The following is a 26,468-nucleotide window of genomic DNA, read 5'->3' on the forward strand; positions in this document are numbered from 1 at the left end:
AGATAATTTGATTGCCCAATGAGACATTTAGCTTATTAATTGTGCAATATAACGTGTGTTAAATAAAAATATGGAGTTATCAATCTGCCTAGAAATGCTTTGGTTGATTTTGAAATAAGGTGGAGACCAGTAAAACAGCTGGTTTATATAAGACGATAGGCTTCTCATATTCATCCCTATCTGTGGGAACATGATTAATTATGCAATGTGCTACTAATCTAGACAGTCAAACCGGTTTTTCGAGTGGCATCCACTTTGGTGTAATCTCTTTTTGATATTTGGGGGTATTTAAGAGAAAAGTACACCTCTAATCATGAAACGAAAATTATTTAAAGAGCTCAATTGCCCAGAGGCGTCCTGGTGCTGCTACTGCACAAATGGTTCTAGAACAGAAAAGGAGTCTTAACTTGTTAACGAAAAAGGTGGGTTTTAAGAGCTTTCATAAAGAGCAAGAAGTCTCATAATCGACTTCAGATTTAAAGGGAGGCTATTCCAGTGTTTGGTGGTGAAGGTGATAAAGTTTCCACCGCTCCAGGAGGACCATCTGACTTTGGGAACAACAATATTCTTAGCTGCGGTGGAGCGCAGCATCATAGAAGGGGTACGCTAAGTGAAATTACGCTTTAGTACCCTGGGCCAAAGTCGTGAAGAGCTTTGAAGGCGATGCAGAGGACCTTAATCTCAATACGCTTTCTGATTGGTAGCCAGCTTAACGAAAGTCGGTGAGGCTGACTGGTACCTAGTGATCCCTAGGAGCAGACAGGCTGCTGCGTTCTGCAATATCTGGAGCTTGCCGAGAAGTCTTTGTTGCATGTTCAAGTACAAAATAAAAATAAAATAACACCCATAGACACAAGAGGGTGTTTGTCTTAGTTTATTGGAACGTCCTGAGGTGTGCTACAGGAAAATTCAAAGTGTGGCCCAACTTTCGAAAATGGATTGGTGTTGCCTCTGAGGTCACATGGAGCATGAATGTGGATCGTCCAAAGTTCAGCTTTTTTGGGCCAGCAGACATGCGAAGTTTCAGGCCTGCTGTGGGTATACAACCATTGCTAGTGAAGGTAAGGAACAGTACAATCACAGATCAATCATACTTGATGTGGGGGGAATAAAAGAAGTGTTACTATTTGCAGATGAAATACTCTAGCCCCTCAAAACCGTGAGACCTCCTTCTCAATGATGATGGAAATAGTATATACACTGAATCTTATGTGAACTTGAACCAAACTGATTCAATGTCCATGCATTCCAAATCGATCCAAATAACCTGAAAAGTGGACTTTTCTCCTTCTTTTCCATTAAAAAGGATACTTTCATATCTAGTGGTTAATCTTTGAGGCACAATGGTAGAACAGACGTGCAGAGGCATTCTGGATTCTCTGTAGTCTGCTGATGAGCTTGGACGAGGTTCTGGCGTAGAGGGCGTTTCCGTAGTCGAGCCTGCTGCTGACCAGTGCCTGGGTGACTGTTTTCCTCGTGTTTGTCGGGATCCATCTGAAGATCTTGCGGAGCATGCGGAGGGTGTTGAAACAGGTGGAGGAGACTGCGTTGACTTGTTTGGTAATGGAGAGTTTCGAATCGAGGTTGACTCCCAGGTTGCGTGCGTGGTCGGTGGGGGCCGGGAGGGACCCCAGTGATGTGGGCCACCAAGAGTCGTCCCAAGCGGAGGGGTTGGACCCGAGAATGAGGATTTCCGTTTTGTCTGTGTTCAGTTTGAGGCAGCTGTCCTCCATGCAGTCGGCGACGGCCTTCATTCCCTGGTGGAGGTTGGATTTGGCAGTGAGGGGTCCTTGGTGAGGGAGAGGATCAGCTGCTGAGTGTCGTCAGCATAGTAGATTATGTTGAGGTCGTGTTGTCGGACGATGCGTGCTAGTGGTGCCATGTAGACGTTGAACAGCGTCGGGCTGAGGGAGGATCCCTGTGGGACGCCGCAGATGATCTTGAAGGCCTCGGAGCGGAACGGGGGGAGGCGGACTCTCTGAGTTCTGCCGGAGAGGAAGGAGGTGGTCCTGTCCAGGGCCTTGTTTCGGATCCCTGCGTCGTGGAGGCGCGTCGTAGTGTGCGGTGGCAGACGGTGTCGAAGGCGGCGGAGAGGTCTAGGAGGATGAGGGCCTCCATCTCGCCGTTGTCTAGCAGGATCCTGATGTCGTCTGTGGCGGCGATGAGGGCGGTCTCGGTGCTGTGGTTGCTGCGGAATCCTGATTGTGATGGGTCTAGGATGTTGTTGTCTTCAAGGAGTCGCGTGAGCTGGGTGTTTACTATCTTCTCGATGACCTTAGCTGGGAACGGGAGCAAGGAGATGGGCCGGAAGTTCTTGAGGTCGCTCGGGTCTACTTTGGGTTTCTTCAGTAGGGCGTTGATCTCTGCGTGCTTCCAGTTCTAAGGGAAGGTGGCGGTCTCTAAGGAGAGTTTGATGATTTTGTGCAGGTGGGGTGCGATGGACTTGCTGGCTTTGTTGAAGATGTGGTGTGGGAGGGGGTCGGATGGGGAACCGGAGTGGATTGATCCCATGGTCTTGATTGCGTTCTCGATGCTCACATTGGCCCAGGTTGTCAGGGCGTCGTGGGTGGTGGGGTGCGGTGGGTTTGGTGCGGTGTGGTCGGCGGGGGTCGTCCGGGGTCTGAAGCTGTCGTGGATGTCGGTGATTTTCCGGTGAAAGAAGGTGGCGAGTGAGTCGCACAGGGCTTGTGATGGTGGGATGTCGTTGGCGTTGGAGCTGGGGTTGGAGAGCTGCCAGGTCTTACCAGCCGTTTGCCCAAATAAGAAACCGAGGTCTTTAATGATGACATTCGCAGCTTGGTTCCATCAGTCCTAACTATTTCTCCATACAGGATTGCCCCAGCTTAAAAAACTGAGTTTCACTTCCTTTTGCCCCAAGAGAGCATTTATATCTGCAAGGAAGCAAATTCTGCTGCCACGAAGAACACGAAGAAAACTGAAAATAATTTGTTTTCAGCTAATACCCGCTCCTTGTGGAATTCACTTCTAGTTGACCTCAGACTTACCTCGGGCACCTGACATTAAGGAAGGCACTAAAGAGCCATGTGTTTGAATAATATTGGAGGTTCTCAGAAATACATCAGCATCCCAGTGCCTTTGGGGTTTTGGTGCCTTATAAATGTTAATTTAACTTAGAGAGGACAACCCCACTGTATCTCCGTCTCGTTATTGGTTTTGTTGATTCATGGAGACTGTCAGGCTTCAGTTGAATAGTCTCATCTTGACCCTGGATCAGCACCATTAGCTCAAAGACCAAACCCCATGGCATTCCTACACTTTGGAAGCAAGAGTGCCAGGGCGACAAACCCGCTTTCATATTTTACTTTTCTAGGGCGATCGAAAAAGCAGAGCAAACAAGCCTTGGGACTAAGCAATTCGGGTTTGCCTGTAATGTCAGAGGTTTCTTTAGATACTTGTTCCCAGCAATACAATAGAATGGGACTTCCGCACACCATATTAGATAAATCAGCCCCTTCGGGTCTACGTCTGTGACAACAACCCAAGTGTGACTGTATATTCTGCAAAGGCCGGTTGGGGTTAAGTAGATCCAGTGTAATTAATGGACCTGCGTCAGATTGAGGGGCACCACAGAAATTTAGCCTGCTACCAATTTCCATTCCCCATCCATCACATATGTCACAGGAGCTTGGAACTGCACATCCCTCACTTTGCCTATATGTCCTGTTACAGCACATACACAAGTTGGTCTGAAAAATAGGAAAAAAAGTGACGAAAGGAGAAATCATGGATGTAAAATGACCTGCAAGACCGAGTTAAGGAGACAGGAAGCATAGGGTACTGGAAGAAAGAGCCATGAGGTAGATTTGCAGCAAGTCCACTTTGGTATAAGACAACTGTAGGAAAGTGCACCTTTGTGTATAGTCACCCCACACTCGTTGCTCCAAATGCCGATGGTTATGACTCTGTAGTGCCTGTGCTCTCTCCGAAAACTGTTATGTTTGACTTGGCATGGTTATCCCAAATTGGCAAAGACTTGCCCCCTTATAAGTCCTGTATGGTACCAGGGGTAACCAGGGCATAGGTGCTAAAGGGTTCCCCACGGCTGCAGCACGGTTTTGTCACCCTGGGAAGCCCAAGCAAACTACTGATAGCAGGCCTGCCATTGCAGTCTGCAGGAGCAGTGCAAACTGTTCGAACTTTTTCTCGGGTCATGTCAATTACTTATTGTCCATGTTGGTACTCTGAAATGCTTTACATGTTCCTCTAGTAAAGCCTGACTGCTCCTTGCCATTCTAGCAGGATTGAACTAAAGATTTATTAGTGTGAATCCAAGGGCCATCTTTGGGGTATAGTGTTATTATTAGATGGTAAGGCTACCCAGACACACCACATAATATTCCACTTTCCATCAACATCAGTGCTAGCTGTGGGCACCCAAGAAAAACTTTGGGCCCCTGCACTTATGATGTTCAAAAATTAAACACCTTGCCTAATCCTTTCCTCAATAACACGGCTTTAATTTATTTTATACCCCATTTGTTTGTTACAGCATTGTCAGTGTCGTATGACAGCTTACCAGTGCTTTGTTTGTCACAAGGAGATGGGTATGGAGTGAAGAGGGGGAAAAGATATTTAACAGGTTTGGCCATCTAAAATCTGCATATGGACCAGATAGCCCAGACGAAATCATTTCAAGTTTTCCAATACACATTAGTTATGAAATAGCACTGCTAAAGAATTGGGGACATATTTCAGGTTCCTTCTACTTTTGTAAGTGTGGATAGTAAGATTTCAAATGTCCCCTATGAACTTACCACACTGCGTGCCGCTTGCAGCCAAACGTGACGTCCTCCTTTAATCCAGTCACCGACCCCTCCTGCTCTCCTTCCCAGAATCCCTTCTTCCATGAAGTGCAAATGTTATACAGAGGATGCTAAGGTAATAAAGTTATTTCTAACAAATGTGTAATCTGGTAACATAATTGCTTCCGGGTATGGAGCATGCCCAAACGCTCTGCTGTGAGGCTGTGTTTCAGCTCTTTCCATCCACGATTTGCCATTGGATTGGATATCAAAGGTGGTGTCTTGCTTTGCAATTTTAATTAAAAGTAGTGAAGTTACTTACCTATGTTGTGTGTACCCAAATCTTAAGGGCTGTGCAGATATTACAGCGCCCTCCGGTATGACCCCGCCCTCTTCTTTCTTTATCAGAGCGCTTCTGGGGTAAAATTGATGAGGTCTGAATGTTGGGCTTAAAACATCCTAGAGGGTGGCTAGAATAAGGGTGTATTGACTGTAAGGGTTAAAACGTACTTCTAGGTACCTTACTTAACGCAGCGGTGGTGGTGCCCTGCGTACACACATGGAGGTAAGGAGTGTCTTCGCTCATGGCGCTAGACATTCTATTCGCCTGTCCTACTTACGGAAAATGTTGGGTTTGCATTGCTGAATTGGATTACGCGTGGGGATGCCTAGACTGATAAATTAGTATGTAATTAGCTTAAGTATACCAGTCTGCTCTCTTATCTGGCCTGTGACTAGTAATCTTATTTAGTTTAATGTGATTGTTGCAATTACAATGTGTCTCTTTGCCTCGCAGCATCTCCAAGAGGGGCGGAAAGCGCAGCAGTATCTGGACATGTGTTGGAAACAGATGGACAGCGTGAGTTGAGTTTAGAGTTTTATACTTGTACTAATGAATCTTTGTTTTCAGGGTCTTACTGCAGATTTTTTCTCTCCTGATGTACATCGAGTTAAAAACGGATCTGCTGTACACTGTGACGTCTTTCCACCAGGCCGTCCCCTAGAATGACTAAGACAATCCTGCAGTCTCAGCATAGAGTCTGGCTGATTTTTGTTGCAAGGTTCTAGACTTATGTAATGCAAGGTCCCCCAAGCATGTAATGGACACAGGCTTCCATGACCCTTGTGATGCAGCGTATGTGACCCGGAAACGATAGTTCTTGATCAGTATGTATATGAAAGCAAGAGGCCAGGAGCTTACACTTCAAACAGTGGGCGTTAAATGTGTGCTCGCACAAGGAGTGAACGAAAATGCTGAGGGTGTGACCGTTCTGTGTACAGCCGTAAGCGTGTATTGATTGAGAGCTGTCCTTGCCGTGAATTCATCCAAAGGCCTGAGGAAGCAAAGGAGACATTACACGCTCTTTGATCCCAACACAATCTCATCTCTTCATTCTGAGCAGATTGTCATATGACCTTTGATATTGAGGGCACCACAGGAAATGCATCAGTATGGTTAAGCATTTTTCAATAAGTGCCAGATCAGACTGCTCGAAAAAAGATACGGGGCAGAGAGGAGGTGTTCAAGAATGTATTATACAAAACAGGTACAGAACAGGAAGAAAACAGCTAACCGTCCGTCTCAAAACAAGCGCTAGCATGGGAAACAGTTATTCGAGCCTCCCTTGCAGAGTTGGAACTGGAGCTATGCAAACCTCCCGGCACATAGCATGAAAAGCAGGGGAACAACTATGGCAGCCTCTCTCGTATTACAGCTGTAGCACAAGAAGGAATCAGCAGTGCAAGCTTTCTTAACAAACAAGCATTGGCAAAGCCAGTCAGTCTAGCCTGTCACATGGTACAGTGTGAACAATAGTGTGAAGCCTATAACAGAAGATACTGTAGTCTGAACAGGGATCTGCACAGGGGACTCACTGTCTCAGAGTAAGCCTGCCTCTGGACCTGGCTACTCTGCACTCCATCTTGTTACTTGGATGTGGTAGAATACAAATGGTGCACTTCCTGTGAACACGCAACATTGTAAAGACCATCTAAAAGCAGCAGAAGACTGTGCAGTGAAGGCCTTGGATATCTCAGCCCAGTACCTCTGCACCTGCTGCAATCTAGATGTGATCATGGATAGCTTTTTCAGGAATACTGTACATCCTCAGAGTGTGGGCGCAAAACTTTAGTTGTCATATGTAGTACAACAATTCCACCTCCTTGTTGTTTTACATCCTGCGAATTCACCAATTGTCTTTTAAAGGTCCTTTGAAATGTTATGTCTATAAAGATCCATTCCCCTTGTATATCATTTCTCCCCCCCCCCCCTTTTTCAAATGGATCTTTGAACTTTGAAGGATATTGCAAATTGTTTCTCAAAAATGCGTTTATTATTAAGTGATTTATTATATTTTATTTGGATTTCATTTTTTCTCCTATAATTTTTCTGCATAACTCATTTCAAACATTTGAATAAATGAGCCATTTGCATATTCACTAATAATCAGTCGCAAGTGAAAGTAATCATAAAAGCTAACAAAGCCTTCAATGCAAATTTTAAAGTGCGAACAGCTAATCAAAATTCATTAATACCCAACTTTTGCAAAAATACAGGCAACTTTTTGCTGTCTCCCATAGTAATGCTAATTCATATGTAATCATACATATAAACGATTAGGAGATTTTCCAATGAAATCAAAGGACTTCGTTTGCCAGTTTTTACTTAGGTCATTCTTTGTGAGGTAGATTTTCAAAGGACCAGTTACTACAATCAGTTTGATCCAGTTGCTACTAAAATAGCTTCTGCCTTGGTCTATATTTGATTTTGGGGGCCAGCTTTAGGGCAGTGCGACCAGTGAGGCTGCACTGGGTCCTCGCCAGGAGGGGAGGAGGCACTGACCTTATGGGGGGCCGTGTTTAGAAGTAACTTAAGATTTGAAAGCCCATGCTGCAAAGTTCCTTGTGCGTCCAGTTTTCAGGCAGCATTAAAAATGTCAAGATAACTCTTGTGATTAATGTACCTGCTAGAAGAGAGAGATCAGTTTTTTCTAGTGGCGGTTTTGACTTGCCACAGCGTAGCTCGGAGTTTTGATATGCCTGCTGCAAAGAGCAGATCTTTATTTTATATTGATAGCTGTATGGATTAGTAAAGCCGGGGAGAGGATGTGGCATACAGGACTGCTCTGCCAATTTTGAAACTGGGTAATCGGGTTGGAGTCTAGACGTGGGCTCAACATCTTGTGTTTCTGGGCGAATCACTTAACCTGCCTGTAAAAAGATGTATCCTTGTGTAATGTAACCAATGCTTATGTAAAGCCCTCCAATACCTTCAGATCGAGTTTGAGCTATATAAAACTGAAAACAAAGTAAAGCGCTTTAAAACAAATGACATTTATGTGAGAGAAGGGCTGTGGAGAGATGAGGGGCACTTTTGCCTGGTGGTAGTGAGGGAATCAAAGGAGGTGGTCATGTGGGGGGCATGACAAAAAAGATTGTTGCACCTGGCACCATCAGCGCTAAAGCTGGCCCTGTTTGATGTGGCATATGGCATATGGCAATATTGAACTAAAGTTAACACCAGAAGCATGCGAAACCGGAAGCATTGTATGGACACCATAAGCAAAATTCCATTTGCTTACCCACTTGGCAACAGTTGCCATCCATTAATTTGATAATATATTTTGAGTCATCCAGGTCAAGGTGGAAATTCTTAGAAATCCTAATCATGACTCTTTCTAATCTGACTGCTTCCGCATATCTACAAGTGCCTTTTTTGTCACAGCACCAATTTTGTGGCCTTCTAAGAATTAACAGCTAATTGATTTTGCTTATTATAGACCAAGAAATTGCAAGTAAATGTCAATCTTTCTTAGCCAGGCAACATAACACAAAGTCACCCGTGAGCATCATAAGATTTATTGGCCTATTCCCCGGGTGTCGTGGGCAAATGCTCCCCATCAACAGCAGTGTAAGAGATGAGCATATTGGGCATTATGGCATACCCTAATTAACGCCATTACTAGCCTTAACTGCTTTTCACAAGATCTCCATGTTGTCTACTTGGTTACAACTCATGGCATTGTGTAGTTTGTCCATTAATGCTGCCGGCCCTGGATTCAGGCCTCAAAATCTACAAAAGTAGTCAACACAACACGTATACAAAGTTGGTGCAATACGCTTGAGGGCCTTTGAAACAGTTAACTGTACTGCAAGCATTTTACCTGCCAAAAGAGTACTTGAGAGGCTGCTTCCATAAAAATGAGCACATTCTGGGGTTCGGCTCTGTCAGTATAGAAGTAAAAGTGTGGCTTTATGCATCCAAACCTGCTAGCAGGTGTCCACTTCAGACAGTTATCTGACCCTATTTTCATTGATGGAATTGAGATCACTGCAAGTTCGGGATTCTGACACTGTGACACCTCTGTCTGTATTTTCAGAAAGAATTCATAAGACTTAATACAGAATATTGGACTTGCTTATGATGTCTAGTTGGACGGTATACCATGCCACAGTACTAGAAGACTTAATTAGTTTGAATCAATTTTGGAGCCAGGCATTAGAAAGCTTCAGCCCTGTAGGTTACCTAGCAGTAGCTATCAAACATACAGCTTCCAAATTAAGGGGCAGAGCGAATGTGGGTGATTCTTTCACTTTCCATTAATTGGCACATTATTAAATCTTTCTTATGTTTATCCTTTAGAAGCTCTTTCAGTTGTTGACGGAAAGAACTATCTTTTGTTTTGCTTATTACTTTTTTACAACAACAATCTTACCACACAAATATCATCCCGATATCGGCACTGAAACGCTTACTTTTGGGAGCCTTCATTACATCTTTTTTTCATTTTTTATTATTGTTTTGGTCGGTTTGCAACTATAATGGTAGTGTTTGCACCAAAAGGTTGCTTGACGTGGATGTTAAATAAGACCCTGCCACAACAAACAAAACGGATTTTTATCTGGCCTAGCAAACAAAGAAAATAATTCTTTGTCCTGCTAAAAGAGAATAAAGACCTCAAGCTAAGAGATGCAAAGAGTTCATTATGATTACATGCCACAATAAACTAAGAAGAAGGACTAACACTTAGGCTGAAAAGACCTCTCCATGCCTACATATCATATTTAATTAGCAGGATATACTACAAACTCGATCATGCCTGAAGAGATGGACTTTGGGACCAACTTTGCATCCACAATAGATCTAGGAAATCACATATAGGAATTAGAAGTAAGGAAATATACTATTGGTATGTTTATAACCATAAACATTTTGTACTATTTTCCCAGCCCACTGAATGCCACCTGTTCAGTGTCCTCTGTCACACTGCTGTCTTGTTAACCTTCTCTTTACTTCACCTCCAATTACATCTAGTGACCATATCTTCCCCACCTCCCCTTACCCTCTAGATCTGGTCCCAAATGTTTCAAAATCCTGTACTAATCTCTAAGAATAGGCAGGAGAACTCGTCAAACAGTATCCTACTTAAATTTCAGTCTTTGACAACAAAAAGATCCTAGCACTAGCTTTTCAAACTCCAGCTTTTCCATCTACATTTCACGTCCCTGATCTGTTCCTACTGATGTGCCTCTAACCTCCCCCTCTCTTAATAACCCATTCCTCCCCTCCTCACATATGCCACTGCCCCATACTCCATCCACGTTCATGATCCTCATCTAATATTACTCTCCCACAGACTCTCTCTCACTCTCACACTCTCACACACACCCCCCCCCTCCCCCCCCCCCCGAACGATCCAAAGCTAGTTCACAAATTAAGGCTTTCTGCATACATGCTGGAGCAGAGATCTCTTACAACCTTTAGCTCTCAATACTATACTTAACTCCACATCCCTAAATATATGTAAGCACAATCTGGTTGTCCCCAACAACGTTCCTGTTCTCCTAGAGCAGTGAGTCATGAACGTTGTGGTCTATATAAAAGTAACAGTTAAAATGATTAGCCCTGTTTGTGTTCCAGTGCAAAGATCCGAAACAATGTGTTCGAGGCATATGAGCTGCAGATCACACACTAAGGATAAGATCGCCATCTGGTGTTGGGCTCGGATGATTGCAGGTTGTTGTTGTCTTCGGAAGAAGTCTTTGGTCACGAGATAGGTGACTCCTCCTCTGGACAGTGCGCATGGGCATCCACTCCATCCTCAGATTGTTTTTTTCCGCCATTGGGTTCGGATGAACTTTTTTCCGCTCCAGCAGAAAACTTCTAGCAATCACGACAACTCTCCAAATTTTATAACTAGATGTCGAAATCCCATCGGACCGGATCCGGACGTGGCTGATGGAAAGGACACCCTTTAAAAAATGCCCCCAATGTGGAGCAAAGTTTCCTCACAGTGATCACCACGAGGTCTGTAATTTGTGCCTCTCACCAGACCACAACGAATCCAGCTGTCCAGCCTGCGCCGCATTCAGTTCGAAGAAAACTATCCGGGACTGAAGAGCTCGACGCCATATCATGGCCAAGCCGGTCCCGGAACCAGAAGATATCTTTCCACAGGATGTCCCTAACGACGATGCCGAAGACCTCCAGATCGTGTCCGAGGCTGACGATTCTGATCCGGGGCAGCCTGTGAGTACCAGCTCCCCTACCCCAACCCCACCAAAAAAGACATTGGTCAAGACTCTGCCAGCTGGGCCCAGTCACAATCCAAAATCATCTTCAGAAGCCCCGCCCCCGGGCCCAGCTCCGAAGAAAACTAAGCCTGCAGGTGGCTCGGGCTCGAGTAAACCTCATATTATTGTGCCTACAATACCTTCGGCACCGAAGCAGGCTCCAAAGCCGAAATCTCCATCGGCTCCGAAACGTCACTCGGCACCGACGTCTCCACCGGCACCGAAAGGTTCGTCGGCACCGAAAGGTTCTTCGGCACCGAAAACACCATCGGACCCAAAAAGTTCTTCGGTACCAAAGACATCCTCGGTGCCTAAAAAGGTCCACAAAGAACCTGCCGATCTCAAAAAATCCAGATCGGAACCCAAAAACTCGGCGCCAAAGCCACCTTCGGACACTGAGGAACTTTTTCGGCCAGATCCAACGCAAAAACGGATTTACATCGATCCTAAAACCGGACATGTCACAGCGGTGCCATACAAGAAAAGGAAGCTGGATACAACACCTCCTCCAGCTCCTCCAAGGAAGAAGGACTGTGCCACTTCACCCATACGTCCTTCCTCTCCATTACCTCCTATCCCATCCCCCCACCCCCACCACCTTCTCCTCTACCATCTCCTTCTCACACACCACCTCCACAGGATGATGATGATTTAGGGGGAGGGGGAGACCCGGATTTCTTTAATGATCCCACTGATCCTACTGATCCCTTTACACTCCCGGACACAGCACCCGTAGATGACTGGGCTTACCCTATGCTTGACATGCCTGATCCCACTCCATACCCCTCGAAACCCTCCCCTCCTGATGACCATTTAGGGTTTGGTCAACTTATAAACAGGGCGGCACTGTTTCATGGCATCACCATGCACACAGACACACCTGAGGAAGATTTTCTCCTCGACACCTTTGAGCAGTCGCAAAACACCGTTCACATTCTACCCATGATTAAGGGAGTGATAAAGCACGCCACTGAGGTTTTTAAAGACCCTGTTAGGGCCAGGGTTCTCAACCCCCGGATCGGAAAAAGATACAGACCGGCACCATAGGATCCTGCGTACATCAAAGCGCAACTCCCCTTAAACTCTTTAGTCGTGTCAAATGCCAGAAAACGGGTGCACTCCCAAACAACCGGAGACACACCACCCCCAGACAAAGAGTCTAAACTCTTGGAGGCTTCCGGCAAAAGGGTTGCCGCACAAGCTGCTAACCACTGGCGTATTGCCAATACACAAGCCCTATTGGTTCGCTATGATAGGGCTCATTATGATCAACTAGAGGACCTTTTGCAACACCTGCCTGATCAATACAAATCCCAGGCCAATGACCTCATCCAAGAGGGCAAACTAATATCAAATGCCTCCATCAAATGTGCATTAGACGCAGCGGACACCGCCTCTAGGCCAGTCAACACAAGCGTATTGCGTAGACGCCACGCATGGCTACGCATTTCCGGCTTTAAGCCGGAAGTTCAAACATCCATTCTTGCTCAACCCTTTAATCAGGAGCAACTCTTCGGACCCGCAGTAGACACTGCATTAGAAAAAATGAAGAAAGATAATGAGACTGCCAAATCAATGGGAGCATTACAGTCTACACAACCCAGAGGCTCCTTTCGTCGCTCCTTTTATAGAGGGGCCTCCAAAAATGTGGGCACACACCTCTTCCACCTTCAAAACATCAGGTCATACATCCCCTAACAGAGGATATTTTAGAGGAGGTTACAGGGGAAACAATACCAAAGGCCGAGGACGGGGCAACAACAACACCCGCACCTCTCCAGGCACTAAACAGTGACTTGCCACCACTCCCCCCAAGACCATTCCACTCCGGTCGGGGCAAGACTTAAACAGTTCCTACCTGTCTGGAATTCCATCACAACAGACAGGTGGGTAAGACAAATTATCCAGTCTGGCTACTGCCTCAAACTCATAAACACCCCCCCAAACATACCACCGAAACACCGTCCCATGTCGTCTCACCACCTCACGCTCCTCAAACAGGAAATTCAGTCTTTGCTTCAAAAACACGCAATAGAACCTGTTCCACTCCAACATCAGGGCACAGGAGTATATTCTCTATACTTCCTCATTCCCAAAAAGGACAAGACCTTAAGGCCCATAGTAGACCTCAGACTACTAAACCAGTACATACAATCGGATCATTTCCACATGATCACTCTCCAACAGGTCCTTCCATTACTTCAACAAGGCGACTTCCTTGCCACATTAGACCTCAAGGACGCATATTTTCACATCCCTATGCATCCCGCTCACAGGAAGTATCTACGATTCGTGGTAGACGGTCAGCACTATCAGTTTACAGTTCTCCCATTCGGAGTAACAACCGCACCCAGGGTATTCACCAAATGCTTAGCAGTTGTGGCAGCATATCTCAGGAGACAACAAATCCATGTCTTCCCCTATCTGGACGATTGGCTCATAAAAGCCAATACTCTAGACAAATGCGTTCTCCACACTCACCGCACTATTCAAACCCTACACAACTTGGGACTTACCATCAACTATCCAAAATCTCAACTACAGCCCTCCCACGTACATCAGTACCTGGGAGCCACCATAGATACATCCAAGGCCATAGCTTATCCCAGCACAGCGAGGATAGCCAACATACAAAATCTCATCACAAAATTTCAAACACAACACTCTCTTCCAGCAAGAGTGTTTATGCAACTCTTAGGCATGATGGCGTCGTGCATCTCCATAGTACCCCACGCACGCCTTCAAATGCGTCCCTTACAGGAATGTCTAGCACAACTGTGGAATCGGGCCCACGGACAACTTACCGATCTGGTGTTGGTGGACAGCCGCTCACTTCGTTCACTGAAGTGGTGGAACACCATCAACCTGTCCAAAGGGCGGCCGTTCTTAGAGCCTCTTCCACAAATTGTGCTGACCACCGACGCATCTCTCACAGGGTGGGGAGCCCACCTCCTTCAACACACCACTCAGGGCAGGTGGACCACTCAACAAAGACAGCTCCACATCAATCACCTAGAACTTCTGGCGGTGTTCCTAGCACTCAAATCCTTCCAAGTGCATCTAAAAAACAAAACTGTCCTCATCCGCACGGACAACATGACCACAATGTATTACATATAGAAGCAAGGGGGGACACATTCTCTACAACTGTCCCAACTTGCACAACAAATCTGGAGATGGGCAATTCCCCAAAACATCTACCTGCTAGCAGAACACCTCCCAGGGGTTCAGAACCAGGTGGCCGACCTCCTAAGTCGCCACACACAGCAAATACACGAATGGGAATTACACCCCAAAGTCCTACTCCCATTCTTCCAAAAGTGGGGACAACCAGACATAGACCTGTTCGCCACACAAGAAAACGCAAAATGCCTAACCTTCGCCGCCAGGTTCCCACACCCGCAGTCAAAGGGCAATGCAATATGGATGAACTGGTCAGGCAGATTTGCGTACGCTTTTCCGCCTCTCCCACTCATTCCATTTGTGGTACGCAAACTGAAACAACAGTCGCTAACACTCATCCTAGTAGCTCCCACTTGGGCACGTCAACCCTGGTTCACCACACTTCTGGAACTATCTAGTTTTTTTTTTTTAAAGTTTCCAAAACCTTTATTCAGCATGAACACGAGATACACAGCCCCACGCCTACAACCATCCTGTGGCCGGCGGCTTGGCACGAAACTGAAAGTGAACGTGAACACAGCTGCCTGCCTACAACCCTCAAGGGGCCGGCTGCGGCATAGGAAATAATAGACAGTACGACATCATGAAAGACCATATCTCATCACCAACTGAACATTTTGCATTGAATGATCTACCCACAGGAATATGCCTAATTGTAGCGAGACAGCCTATAGTCACGTGCAGTGGCCTTCACACCCCTCATCCCAGCATAGTGCCCGGCAAAGGAGCAGGAGGAGTCCCACCCCGGGCGAAACAACAATAGAGGACGTCCATCCCAACCCCCGTCGACCCAACTCCCGCTCCCGTCCCATCAGTTGGGTTGACGTCGTAGAAGTAGTGCCCTAGAAGACTAGGGGTTAAGTGAGCAGATAAGTTTGTTACGCCTGTGGGTGCGCTAATAGATATGTCTGAAGGGGTCCCCAGATGTCAGTCGGTCTAGAGGCGGAGGGCAGGAGTTCTGCATATCGAAGCAAAGTATCTTGACAGTGTATCATGTCCCTGATCCAGTCCTTAAACTTAGGAGCTCTGCCCCTCCCCCATCTACAGGCTATCAGTCTTTTTGCCATGAGAAGGGCGACCGTGGCAAATCTACGGACCGGTGTTTTTATAGTTTTTGTGTAGCCCAGGAGTGCCTGCGTTGGAGAGGGTGACAATTGAACATCTATCATTTCCGAAAGACCGGAGTACACTTTTTGCCAATAGTTGGCTATTTCCCGGCACCCCCATGCCATGTGAAGGAAGTCCGCCGCCGGAGCACTACAGCGCCAGCAGAGATCCCCTTCCCTGAGGCCCACCCTATGCATATGAGCCGGAGTACAATAGAGCCTATGTAGAAACCTATAATGGATTACCCTGAACCTACTGCTAGAGGAGATTTGTTCGGTTTGTAAGCAACAGTAGCTCCAGAGATCATCATCTATGGGCAGGCCCAGCTCCTCCTCCCATTTGGTGCATGCCCTGCAAGGCAAGGAATCTGGTGTAGTACGTAGAGAGTGGTATAGGAGAGAGACTGCGTGCGCCGGAGTGTTAGCCTTGAGTAAACGATGCAGGGGCTCCAGCGTGGGTGGCTCATCAGGAAACTCCCCCGTCAATGCTCGAATACCACTACGAAGCCTGATATAGAGGAATGTGTCCATGGTAGTAGGAGCACGGCCGGCAGACATGTGCGACCAGGAGCGGAAGCGTCCGTCCTGATAGAGGTCCCCCCATGTCTTAATGTGGAATTTAGCCATAAAGTTCTTAAACAATTGTTCCTGCAAAAGTGGCAGCCGGGGATGGTATGCTAGGGGGAGTAGTGGAGAATAAAGCAGCGCAGCGCGGGCTATCTTCGCAATGTATCTCCACGCTAGAATGGAACTCGAGATCGTGGTGCGGTACACCGTTCGCGTCTCTGGTGTACTCAATATTGCTCCCTCCAGTGGGATAGGATTGACCAGCCAGTGTTCCACAGCCGTCTGTGGTAGGAAGGGAGTGGGGCGAATCCAATGATAAACGTAGTGAGCTTGTGCACTATAATAGTACATCTCAAAGTCTGGCAAGTCGAAACCGCCCTGCGCGAACGGGCGGGTCAATACCTCCCAACGAAGACGCGGCTTCTTCCCTCCCCAGACCAGACGGATAAGCTCAGACCTCAGAAGTTGAAAAAAAGATTTGCCTGGGTAATATGGGATATTCTGAAAAAGATAAAGGATCTTCGGAAGAACCACCATCTTGATGAGGGAAGAGCGGCCTGCAAAAGAGAGGGGTAGCGTGATCCATCTGGTCACGCAAGCTTGGACATGGTCAAACGTGCGGCCATAATTCATCCGCATCAGCTCCTCGCGGTCCCGAGAGAGAAGTATGCCCAAATATCGAACCTCATCCATGTCCCATCGCAGGGGGTAGTCCAGAGGGAACGGTTGGGCGGCCGCAGTAAGCGGAAATATAGTGGATTTCCCCCAGTTGATATGGATACCAGACATACCCGCGAAACGAATAAACTCCCGGAGGATGGGTTTTAGGTTCGTAGCAGGGTCACGAATGTAGAGCGTGATGTCATCCGCATAAAGGGAGATGAGCACTTCTCGCTGAAGACAACGCAGAGCCTTATCTCGGTGGTGTTGCCGGAGCCGGGCAGCCAGCGGTTCCATCGCCACTGCAAAGAGCAGCGGAGATAAGGGGCACCCCTGCCGGGTACCACGCAACACCCCAAAGGCTTCCGATATGCGCCCATTCACCCCCACCCTCGCAACCGGCCGGTCATAGAGGATATCAATCCAGCGCGTGAAACCCCGGGGCATTCCCATGTTGCGCAAGATACAGTTAAGATAGTCCCATTCCAGGGAGTCAAAGGCCTTGGTGGCATCCAAAAAAACCGCCACCAACGGCAATTCCGGGTCTACATTATGCATGACGGAAAAAAGCGTCCTGAGATTATTGGAGGTGGCCCTGCCAGGGACGAAGCCCGCCTGATCCGATAACACCAAGCCCCCCAACAACAACTGTAAACGATTAGCAAGTATTTTAGTCAAGATTTTGGCGTCACAGTTAATTAAAGAGAGCGGGCGGTAGGAGTCACAGAATTGAGGTGGCTTCCCCGGTTTTAATAAGGAGGTAATCAGTGTCTCTTGCATAGATGGAGGGAGTGTGCCCGACTCATGTGCCTCCAGAAATACCCCCTGGAGTACCGGAGCCAAGATGTCTATGTATGCCTTGTAAAAGTCCATGGGTAACCCGTCCAGACCCGGGGCCTTCCCTGGTGCCATCTGATTAATCGCATCTCTAACCTCCTCCAGGCCTATCGGTTCTGCCAGAAACTCCCGCTGACGGTCTGAGAGCCAGCCCAGTGTGAGCTCCTTCAGGTAATCGTCCATATCTAATGCGCCGACTCTGGTAGTGGAGTAAAGTGTGGAATAGTGTGTAGTGAAAGCCTCCATAATCGAGCGTGTGTCACGTATAGAAGTTCCATCCTCCCCCTCCATCTCCAACACGAAATTAGAGCCTCTCAGGGGGCGGACCGCCCCCGCCAAAGAACTACCGGGTCGTTCCCCCTCCCCGTATGTACGAGCCTTGAAATACTTGCCCCGGAAATTGACCTCTGTCAGCGGTGGCCATGTAGTCCGATAGTGTCTCGCGGTATTTTGCCTGTGCATTTGTATTGTCGGCGTAGTCGGGGCTAGTCTCCAGGTCGTGGAGTGTGGACTCTAATGCATGGAGCGTGTTGCGTAAGGCTTTCAACACCCCGGAGCCCTTGGAAATGCAAAACCCCCGTATTGTGACCTTGAGCGCTTCCCATAAGGTGGCCACCCGGTCCACCGACCCCCTGTTAAGGGACAGGAAGTCTTCCAGTTCTTGAGATAATTCAACACGGAACAGGTCATCAAGTAAGATTTTTGGCTGGAGTCGCCATGTGGGGGATCTACCTAGAATGTCCTGGAAACGGAACTTGGCCAGTACCGGGGAGTGGTCAGAGAACGTTCGGCCGACATGCTGCACATCCACTAGGGAGGGGGTTAAGGCTCTATTCACCAAAAGGTAGTCTAGTCTGGCCCATGTTGCATATGCATTGTTCCAGTGCGTGCCTTCCAAGGAAGTCTGGTGTAAATGACGCCAGGTATCCACGACATCCTGAGTGTCGCATATGTCCCTCAGATATCTATGTGTGTTAGTATAGTGGTGTATAGAGGGGTTGGACCGATCCATAGCGGGGTCTAAGACGGCGTTAAAATCCCCCCCCAGATGAGATGTGTGGATCCCACTTCTCGGATCTTGTTCCAGAGAGTAATGAAACTGCTCGGGTTATCGCAGTTGGGTCCATAAGAGCAGGCTAGGGAGATAGTCTCGCCACCCATCCTGCCCCATGCTAGGCAATAGCGACCCTCTCGGTCTGTTGCAGTACCCAGGGGGACATAGGCAACACCTCTTTTTACTAGAATAGTAGTGCCTCTTGCATAGGAGGAGTAGGGCGCATGAATCGAGTGAGCAGCCCATCTGGCAGCGAAGGTGCCCCCGCGGAGGGGGTCCATATGAGTCTCTTGCAGAAAGACAACCTGGACATTCAACCTGTCTAAGGCACCCAAGATTCGTCGGCGCTTTCTCGGGTCCCCCAGTCCCCTGACATTCCAGGTAATAAGTGAGCAGCCCCCCCCCTCCCCGCTCAGCGTGTGTGGCGTGGGCCATGTTCACTAAAAGAGGCAGTACAGGTGAAGAGGCCCTTTAGGCAGCAATTCCACAGGTTCAGTTGACTACAAAGGGTGGCATACTGTGTTACTTCGAGAAGTATGTGTGCAATGCTCATGCTGGAAAAAAAAAAAGAACAAACCCAGAACATTCCCTCGAGGACCCACCCACCCACCCACTCCGACATCCCAATCATGTCGGGCATCACCCCCACCCCTTACAATCCTACAATGTCCTAACATTTACTTATTGGGGAACACCCAAGAGGGGGACACTAGGGGTCCAGACCCGCCATCCCACTCCCCCGATATCTCACCCGCCATCCCCCGGAGCCAAGGTCCAGCGGAAACGCGGGAAGGGGGAGATTGGTGCCAGGGCGCATTCAAATGTAAGCATCATCGAGAAACCAACTAAACCAGCAAGGCCTAACAAGTGGTGGCTCAACAGTAGAGGGCTGCGATACACAGGTGTTTGCGTGAACAGCTCGAAGCCTCAACAGAAAGGCATAGGAAGAGCAAGGCCAACCCTGGGAGTATCAATAATGGAACATATTAACAGCTTGAAATCCCAACTCAGTCAATGGCAGAAGTGGGGGATCGGGAACCAGCCCTCACCAATGGGGATCGGGCCGGTTCGGAAGATGTTTTGCAGTCCTTCAGAAAGAGTTCAACTTGGGACGGATCCTGAAATACATGGGGTCTGCCAAGGTGGACCACCCGCAGCCGGGCCGGGTATAACATAGAATATTGAAGTCCTTTTTGCTGCAGCCGTTTCTTGACCGGTCCAAATTTGCGACGTGCCTCTTGCACTGACTGTGTAAAGTCCGGGAAGAAGGACAGTTTGGTATTTTCATAGAGGACAGGTTGCTTTTCCCTGGCCAGTCGGAGCAATGTGTCCCGATCTCTGTAATTTAGGAAGCGGATTACTACCGGCCGCGGGGGCGCACCTGGCACGGGACGGGGGCCCAAAGTGCGGTGAGCCCGCTCCACCACCAGTTGTGGAGAGAATGCATCTGCGCCAAAGAGGTCAGACAGGAGTTTTTCCACGAAAAGTTCAATTTTCCCTACTGAGGTGGACTCCGCCAGACCAATAAGGCGTACGTTGTTTCGACGCGATCTCGCCTCCAAGTCCTCGTTCTTGTCAGCGATGACTTTCAACAGTCTCTCCATTTGCGAGACCTTGGAGGTAGTGACCGATGCCCCATCCTCCAGCTCCGAAATCCGCTGCTCCGCCTCCTTGGCCCGTTCTTCCTGCTGGTCTAGTCTGTGCACTACGGAGTCTAAACGACGAGACATGCCATCAATCTTAGAATCTATGGAAGTGAGGCTGGTCTGCATGTTCAAAAGGAGCGCCTTCCAGTCCACCTCTTCAGCGTCGCCCCCCTCAGATTCTCCATCTCCCGGCGGCGAGGCCCTGGGTTTCTTCTTCTGGGACTCGAATGTGAGCCGGGATTGCTTAGCATCAGTCTTCCCCATGATGTCAGGCGACGACTGAGTCCTCAGTCCTGGTAGCCAACCGGGAGCAGACTCGGTATGACAGTCAATGTCTGGGTGCGTGCGGCCGTGAAGGAATCGGGCAACACGTCAAATATTTCTCGGCAGGAGTCACTTCTGATGGTCACCAAGCGGGGGGCCCATAGATATGCAGCAGGATGGAAGGATTGCAGCACAATGCGACAGAGTCAAGGGCCCCCGCCAGGAGGAAGGCCCCGGTCCCCGCCAACAGCACTAGCCGGGCAACCCTCCAACCGACCACCAGCTCGAGCTGTCCACCAGCGTATGCAGCAATCTCCTCCGCGGTCCACGCTGCGACTCGCACTCCACTAGTGTCGCCGCGACAGGGGAAGGCCCCACGCGGGGGGCCGGCAGCGCCGCTCCTCAGCCAACCGCCAGATGCCCTTCGCGACCACTGCTCCCCGCGGGGCCACCCCAATCCGCAACTCCCCGTCCGGGTTCAATGCATATGGCAGGCACGACCTCTCATCAAGCTCCGAAAGGGGGGGCAGTCACTACCAAGGCTCCACTGCTACGCCGATTCCCACAAGTCCGTCTGGAATTGTCCCTGGGCGGTTGCTTAGGGATCTAACACCTCCCGCAAGGCCATAGCATGTCCCCGCCTTACCGGCTCCGCGGATGGTCCGCGAGGGTCTACAAGTACCCCCGTAAGTGCGCCAGCCTCCGATCTCCTCCTCCGTTGTCGGCCGCGTTTCGCGGTTCAGCACGCACGCCGGATCCCCGGTGCAGAGTATGCGTGGCAGCCGGCGTCCGCGTTCCAGGCGAGTGGCAGCAGCGGCCGCAGGAAGTTTCGACGGTCGCCTCCGCCGAACCGTTGCTCGGATTGATTTCAAAATCGCTGTGGGCAGTCACCGGACCTAGGACCACCAGTCGAGCCTGGTAAATCTGTGGCTCCCCGATGCAGGATGGAATGGTGAAGCATGGAAGCGTCCGGCTGGCGAGAGCCTCACAGGTGTGCGGCCATGTTGGTCCGGCGCCCTCTAGCGCCCCCCGAACTATCTAGTTCCACATCAAAAAAAATTGCGTCTCTCCCCGGATCTATTAACACAGAACCATGGAGAAATCAGACACCCAGATCCTCAAACACTGAACTTGGCAATCTGGCTCCTGAAGTCTTAGAGTTCGGCTACCTCAATCTTCCTCCAGACTGTATGAATATCATAAAAGAAGCCAAAAGTCCTACTACTAGGGCATGCTATTCTGCAAAATGGAAAAAGGTTTGCCATTTACTGCACTAACAACGACATACAACCACTGGATGCTTCCATCCAAAACATAATTTGCTATTTACTACCCTTGCAAAGATGCAATTTAGCGTATTCCTCTATACGTGTACATCTAGCGGCATTAGCAGCCTACTTGCAAAATAGACAACACCTGTCCCTCTTTAAGGTACCAGCCATTAAAGCATTTATGGAGGGTCTTAAAAGAATTATTCCTCCAAGGTTACCACCTTCCCCAGTGTGGAACAAGGCTCATGGGTCCCCCATTAGAACCAATGCACAAATGCGAACTGCAGTTCCTAACATGGAAAGTGGCTTTCCTCGTCGCAATCACATCCCTGCGAAGAGTAAGTGAAATACAAGCCTTAACTCTTGAAGAACCCTTCCTACAATTACATCGTAACAAAGTGGTTCTTAGGACAAATCCAAAATTCCTCCCTAAAGTCATCTCCCCTTTCCATCTAAATCAGTCAGTCGAACTGCCAGTCTTCTTCCCTAATCCAGACTCAGTAGCTGAGAGGGCACTTCATACCTTAGATGTTAAAAGAGCCTTGCTTTATTACATCGACAGAACCAAACCTTTTCGGAAAACCAAGCAACTGTTTGTTGCTTTCGCTCCACCACATAAAGGCAACCCTATTTCCAAATCTGGTATCGCCAGGTGGATAGTTAAATGTATCCAAATATGTTACCAGAAAGCTAAACGTACTCTTACAGTTCCCCCTAGGGCGCACTCCACGCGTAAAATAGGGGCTTCTATGGCATTCTTAGGGAACATCCCCTTAGAAGACATTTGCAAAGCAGCCACATGGTCTACTACACACACCTTCACTAAGCACTACTGTGTCGATGTGCAATCCAAACAACAAGCTTCAGTAGGCCAAGCTGTCCTAAAAACTCTATTCCAAACTGCTGCAACGGATACAGGTGACCACCGCTAGGGGAGACACTGCTATATAGTCTATCCTTAGTGTGTAATCTGCAGCTCATATGCCTCGAACGGAATATGCTACTTACCAGTATGCATCTGTTCTTGGCATGTAGAGCTGCAGAGCAACACACGCCCACCTGCCTCCCCGGGATCTGTATCTGTTCCAGCATTGTCTTAATTAGACACTACACATGGACATCCTTTCTCTTTACTTCTTATACACCATCATTTTCCATCATGGCGAAAAACAATCTGAGGATGGAGTGGATGCCCATGCGCACTGTTGTCCAGAGGAGGAGTCACCTATCTCGTGACCAAAGACTTCTTCAGAAGACAACAACAACCTGCAATCATCCGAGCCCAACACCAGATGGCGATCTTATCCTTAGTGTGTGGCTCTGCAGCTCTACATGCCAAGAACAGATGCATACTGGTAAGTAGCATATTCCCTCTAAGTCTAATTTGAAAACAAACCCCTTAAAATATTCCCAAACAAGACTCCTGGTGAACCTTTCAGTATGTGTTGCTACAGATTTTATTTGTCCACAAAGCCATTTCAACAGAGAATGTGCTCACAATGCATGATCACACATAGCCTTACAACTTGTGTGTTACTGTCACAAAAATTGAATGCCCAAAGCTGGCGTCTTTTGATGTAGGGTACCAGATTGAAGTTCCGACATTGGCTTAACATTCTTTGATTTTGGTAAAATCACTTAATTTCCTGTGCTTCTAATAAAATGACATTGTGTAATGTAAACAGGTACTCACATAAATTGCCCCTATCCCCTTGAACTTTGTTAGCGCTATATAAAATTGCAAATTACATAGACATATGGAGTTCTGAATGCACTATTAGACCTCGTTTTAACACTCAATGGATATGAGGTCCAGGGGTGGGGAATTTAATAAAAAATCTATTTGTCCATGGGGCAGGTTGCTTCATACATCTACTTGTCGTATAAAAAAAAATCCACTTGTCCCTTTGGTGCCATGTAATGAGGCGCCAAATTATGGCACAATATCATTATATAAGATCTCTGATATATCCTCTCTGATTATGCCAGGGCTCATACCATGGTAGGGTTTGAATACTAGCAATTCCCTAATATTGCCACGTTCCCGAAGATCTACATACTGGGCTGAAGATAGTGGTAAGCAATAGTTCCAGGGTTGGACTACCCTTTTGAGTCTGTGCAAGCATACTAACTTATACGTTTTAAGCGGTTTCATCAACTCTTCTCTAATCTTTTCCCATACTGAGAAAGTTTTGGAAATTTACTCCTGACAATGGCAGACGTAAAACATCTTCCAGGGTTGGGAAAAAAGTGGTTGGGGGGAAAGTGAACTCGCCAACACTCAGATATTCGCATGAGAAAATCTACACATGCATATTTGCTCATGCTAAAATGCAGTTAAATATTTTCCAGGCGTACTATTTCTTGGCCTACTTCTGTAAATTCAAGTGAATTCACAAAAGCCATATATCTGCACTTAATGCAAAGACATATACCATGGGTGCGCTTTTGAGACTTTATTAATTAGGCCCCTAGGGATGTCTGGCATTAACCAAGACCACCTGCGTTTATTAAAATTCTGTGTCTCTGGCTTTCTATTAGCTGGCTACGCTGTGAGTGACAGCAATTTGCTCTTTCACAAGGAGCATATCCGCAAACAAAGTAGTTTAGTTCAGTGCCGGCAACTACTGGGCAATGTGTGCTTGAGACCAAAAACAATTTTTGTTTTTGCCAATGTTTGTTATAATGGTGAGGGCTCAGTAGCTCCCACACCAATAAGGTTTTACAAACATCTTGCCAAAACCAAAAGCCTGACCACCAATTTCAGACCTACTGGCTTTGCCAATGCTTGTTTATTTTTGTTTCCCATAGTCTTATTGAAACTGGTTACACTGATATTCCATTAGGAATATTTTTGGGAAATATTATCCTATATCCACACATTTTACTAAATAATGCTGCAAAGAAATGGTCCCTAAAATGTTACAGTAGTTAAGTGATTTTATTTTTCCTACATTTTTTTGTGAACATTTTATTTTGAAAGCAAAGAATAATCAACCTTGCTTTAAAGCTTCTGCAAATATTTGCATCTAATCAGAGAGAATTCTGGGAACCTTATACTTAGCCTCATATTGCTAAACTTTGAAAACGTGTACACATTTTTATAGTGGAACCACTGTCAGTAGTGCAGGCCGAGCTTACAACATTTACTTAGAGCGCTCGCCCGAATAATAAAGGCTTCGCAATAATGAAGCATAAATAGAAGTTTGAACAGCATTAACACATTGACACAAATATGACCTTAACTGCAGACCGTACACTTCCCTGATCTACAATGTGGTACTGTAAACTGGCAGTCAAAGGGTTTGTGCTGGTCGGGCCTACTTGTCCCAAGGATAAAATACATAATAAAACTTGTTGCCATTGATTCCAAACAATATGTCTTCGGCATCTGGCTACAGGAATTCCACATCCCTGGCGGTCTTACCCCATAATCTTCTGTAGAAGGGGTGTCTCATATTTGCTAAAATCTTTGGTATCCACAGCAAGATTTTTCAGAAGCCTTAAAATTTTAGTGAACAGATGCCACAGCCCTCTTCCCCCCCCTCCCCCCAACTCTGAAAAAGTGTTCCAGCTCCAGACTCCAATGTAGTTCACCATGTGCCATCTTTAAGGGCAGATCAATATCTTAGCCACAGTCCGATATTGAAGGGTGTGGTCAAGATTTTGCCGTTCATAAACAATTGCTGTTATTACATTAAAAACCACTTCGCCTGATTTCCATTAAAGTTATGTGGGTCACAAAGGGTGTCTTTGTAAAATTGGGGTTGTGTTTCTAAAACACTTGGGAAGCACTGTTTTAAATATCCATCAAACTCTGGTTTCAATGATTTAGAATTTCTATGTAACCTAACATTTCAAATCCAATCACGCTTAAGCTCTTTTAAAAAGAACAAAAAAACGGACCCTCTTTTACATAAAATAAACCAATATTGGCAGACATAAAAGACACATGGGAATCCCTGTCCTACCTTGAAGTACTTGCTATTCATTTTAAGCGCCTCGCTCATTCTGGGCAAATTTATAGAAACTCCTTTACATTCACTCTTTGCAAGCACAAACTCCTTAGACCCAAGTAATCCTCCTCACACCTTTCAAACACAGATATCACAGACCTTCTGAGGAACTATGAATTTACAATGTTTGATAAGCTGATCCCGACCATTGCAGGATTAAGGACTTAATATCATACAACAGTAGAATATGTTGCAACCCAGGCAGTTTTCTAGATATGCACGTGCCTCCTTAATGACTGTAGATCCACTGCTAAACACAGTCTGGAAATCTCTGACCGGATTATCGGCAATAAACTAGACCTCCTATTTCTTACTGAGACTTGGCATAAGCATGCTTCACAGCCAGCCCTGGACTGACTTGTACCCCAGGCCCCCAGTCTTGTTTGACCTACTTGGGAAATCCGGTTGCTTTCTGGTGATTACCAACAAAGACTCCATCCGGACCAAAAATAGAAAATGAAAACCTCTGATCCTTCTAATGTATTTCAATGTAAACTAAAACATCTTGCTAGATGACTTCAATGCACA

At 47.2% G+C, this 26,468-nt stretch overlaps 1 protein-coding gene across 2 annotated transcripts in view; it reads left to right on the forward strand.

Moving 5' to 3' along the window:
- The window catches only part of FNBP1L (formin binding protein 1 like), a 535,360-nt gene that overhangs the window by 316,041 nt on the left and 192,851 nt on the right, over positions 1 to 26,468 (forward strand). For both annotated transcript variants that reach the window (XM_085602211.1, XM_085602212.1), the window contains exon 5: positions 5,560 to 5,622. In XM_085602211.1, coding sequence (XP_085458337.1) covers positions 5,560 to 5,622 — 63 coding nt within the window. The remainder of the gene's footprint in view (positions 1 to 5,559; positions 5,623 to 26,468) is intronic.

This window comes from Triturus cristatus, chromosome 4_2, assembly GCF_964204655.1.
Source record: "Triturus cristatus chromosome 4_2, aTriCri1.1, whole genome shotgun sequence".
NCBI classification, from domain to species: Eukaryota; Metazoa; Chordata; class Amphibia; order Caudata; family Salamandridae; genus Triturus; species Triturus cristatus.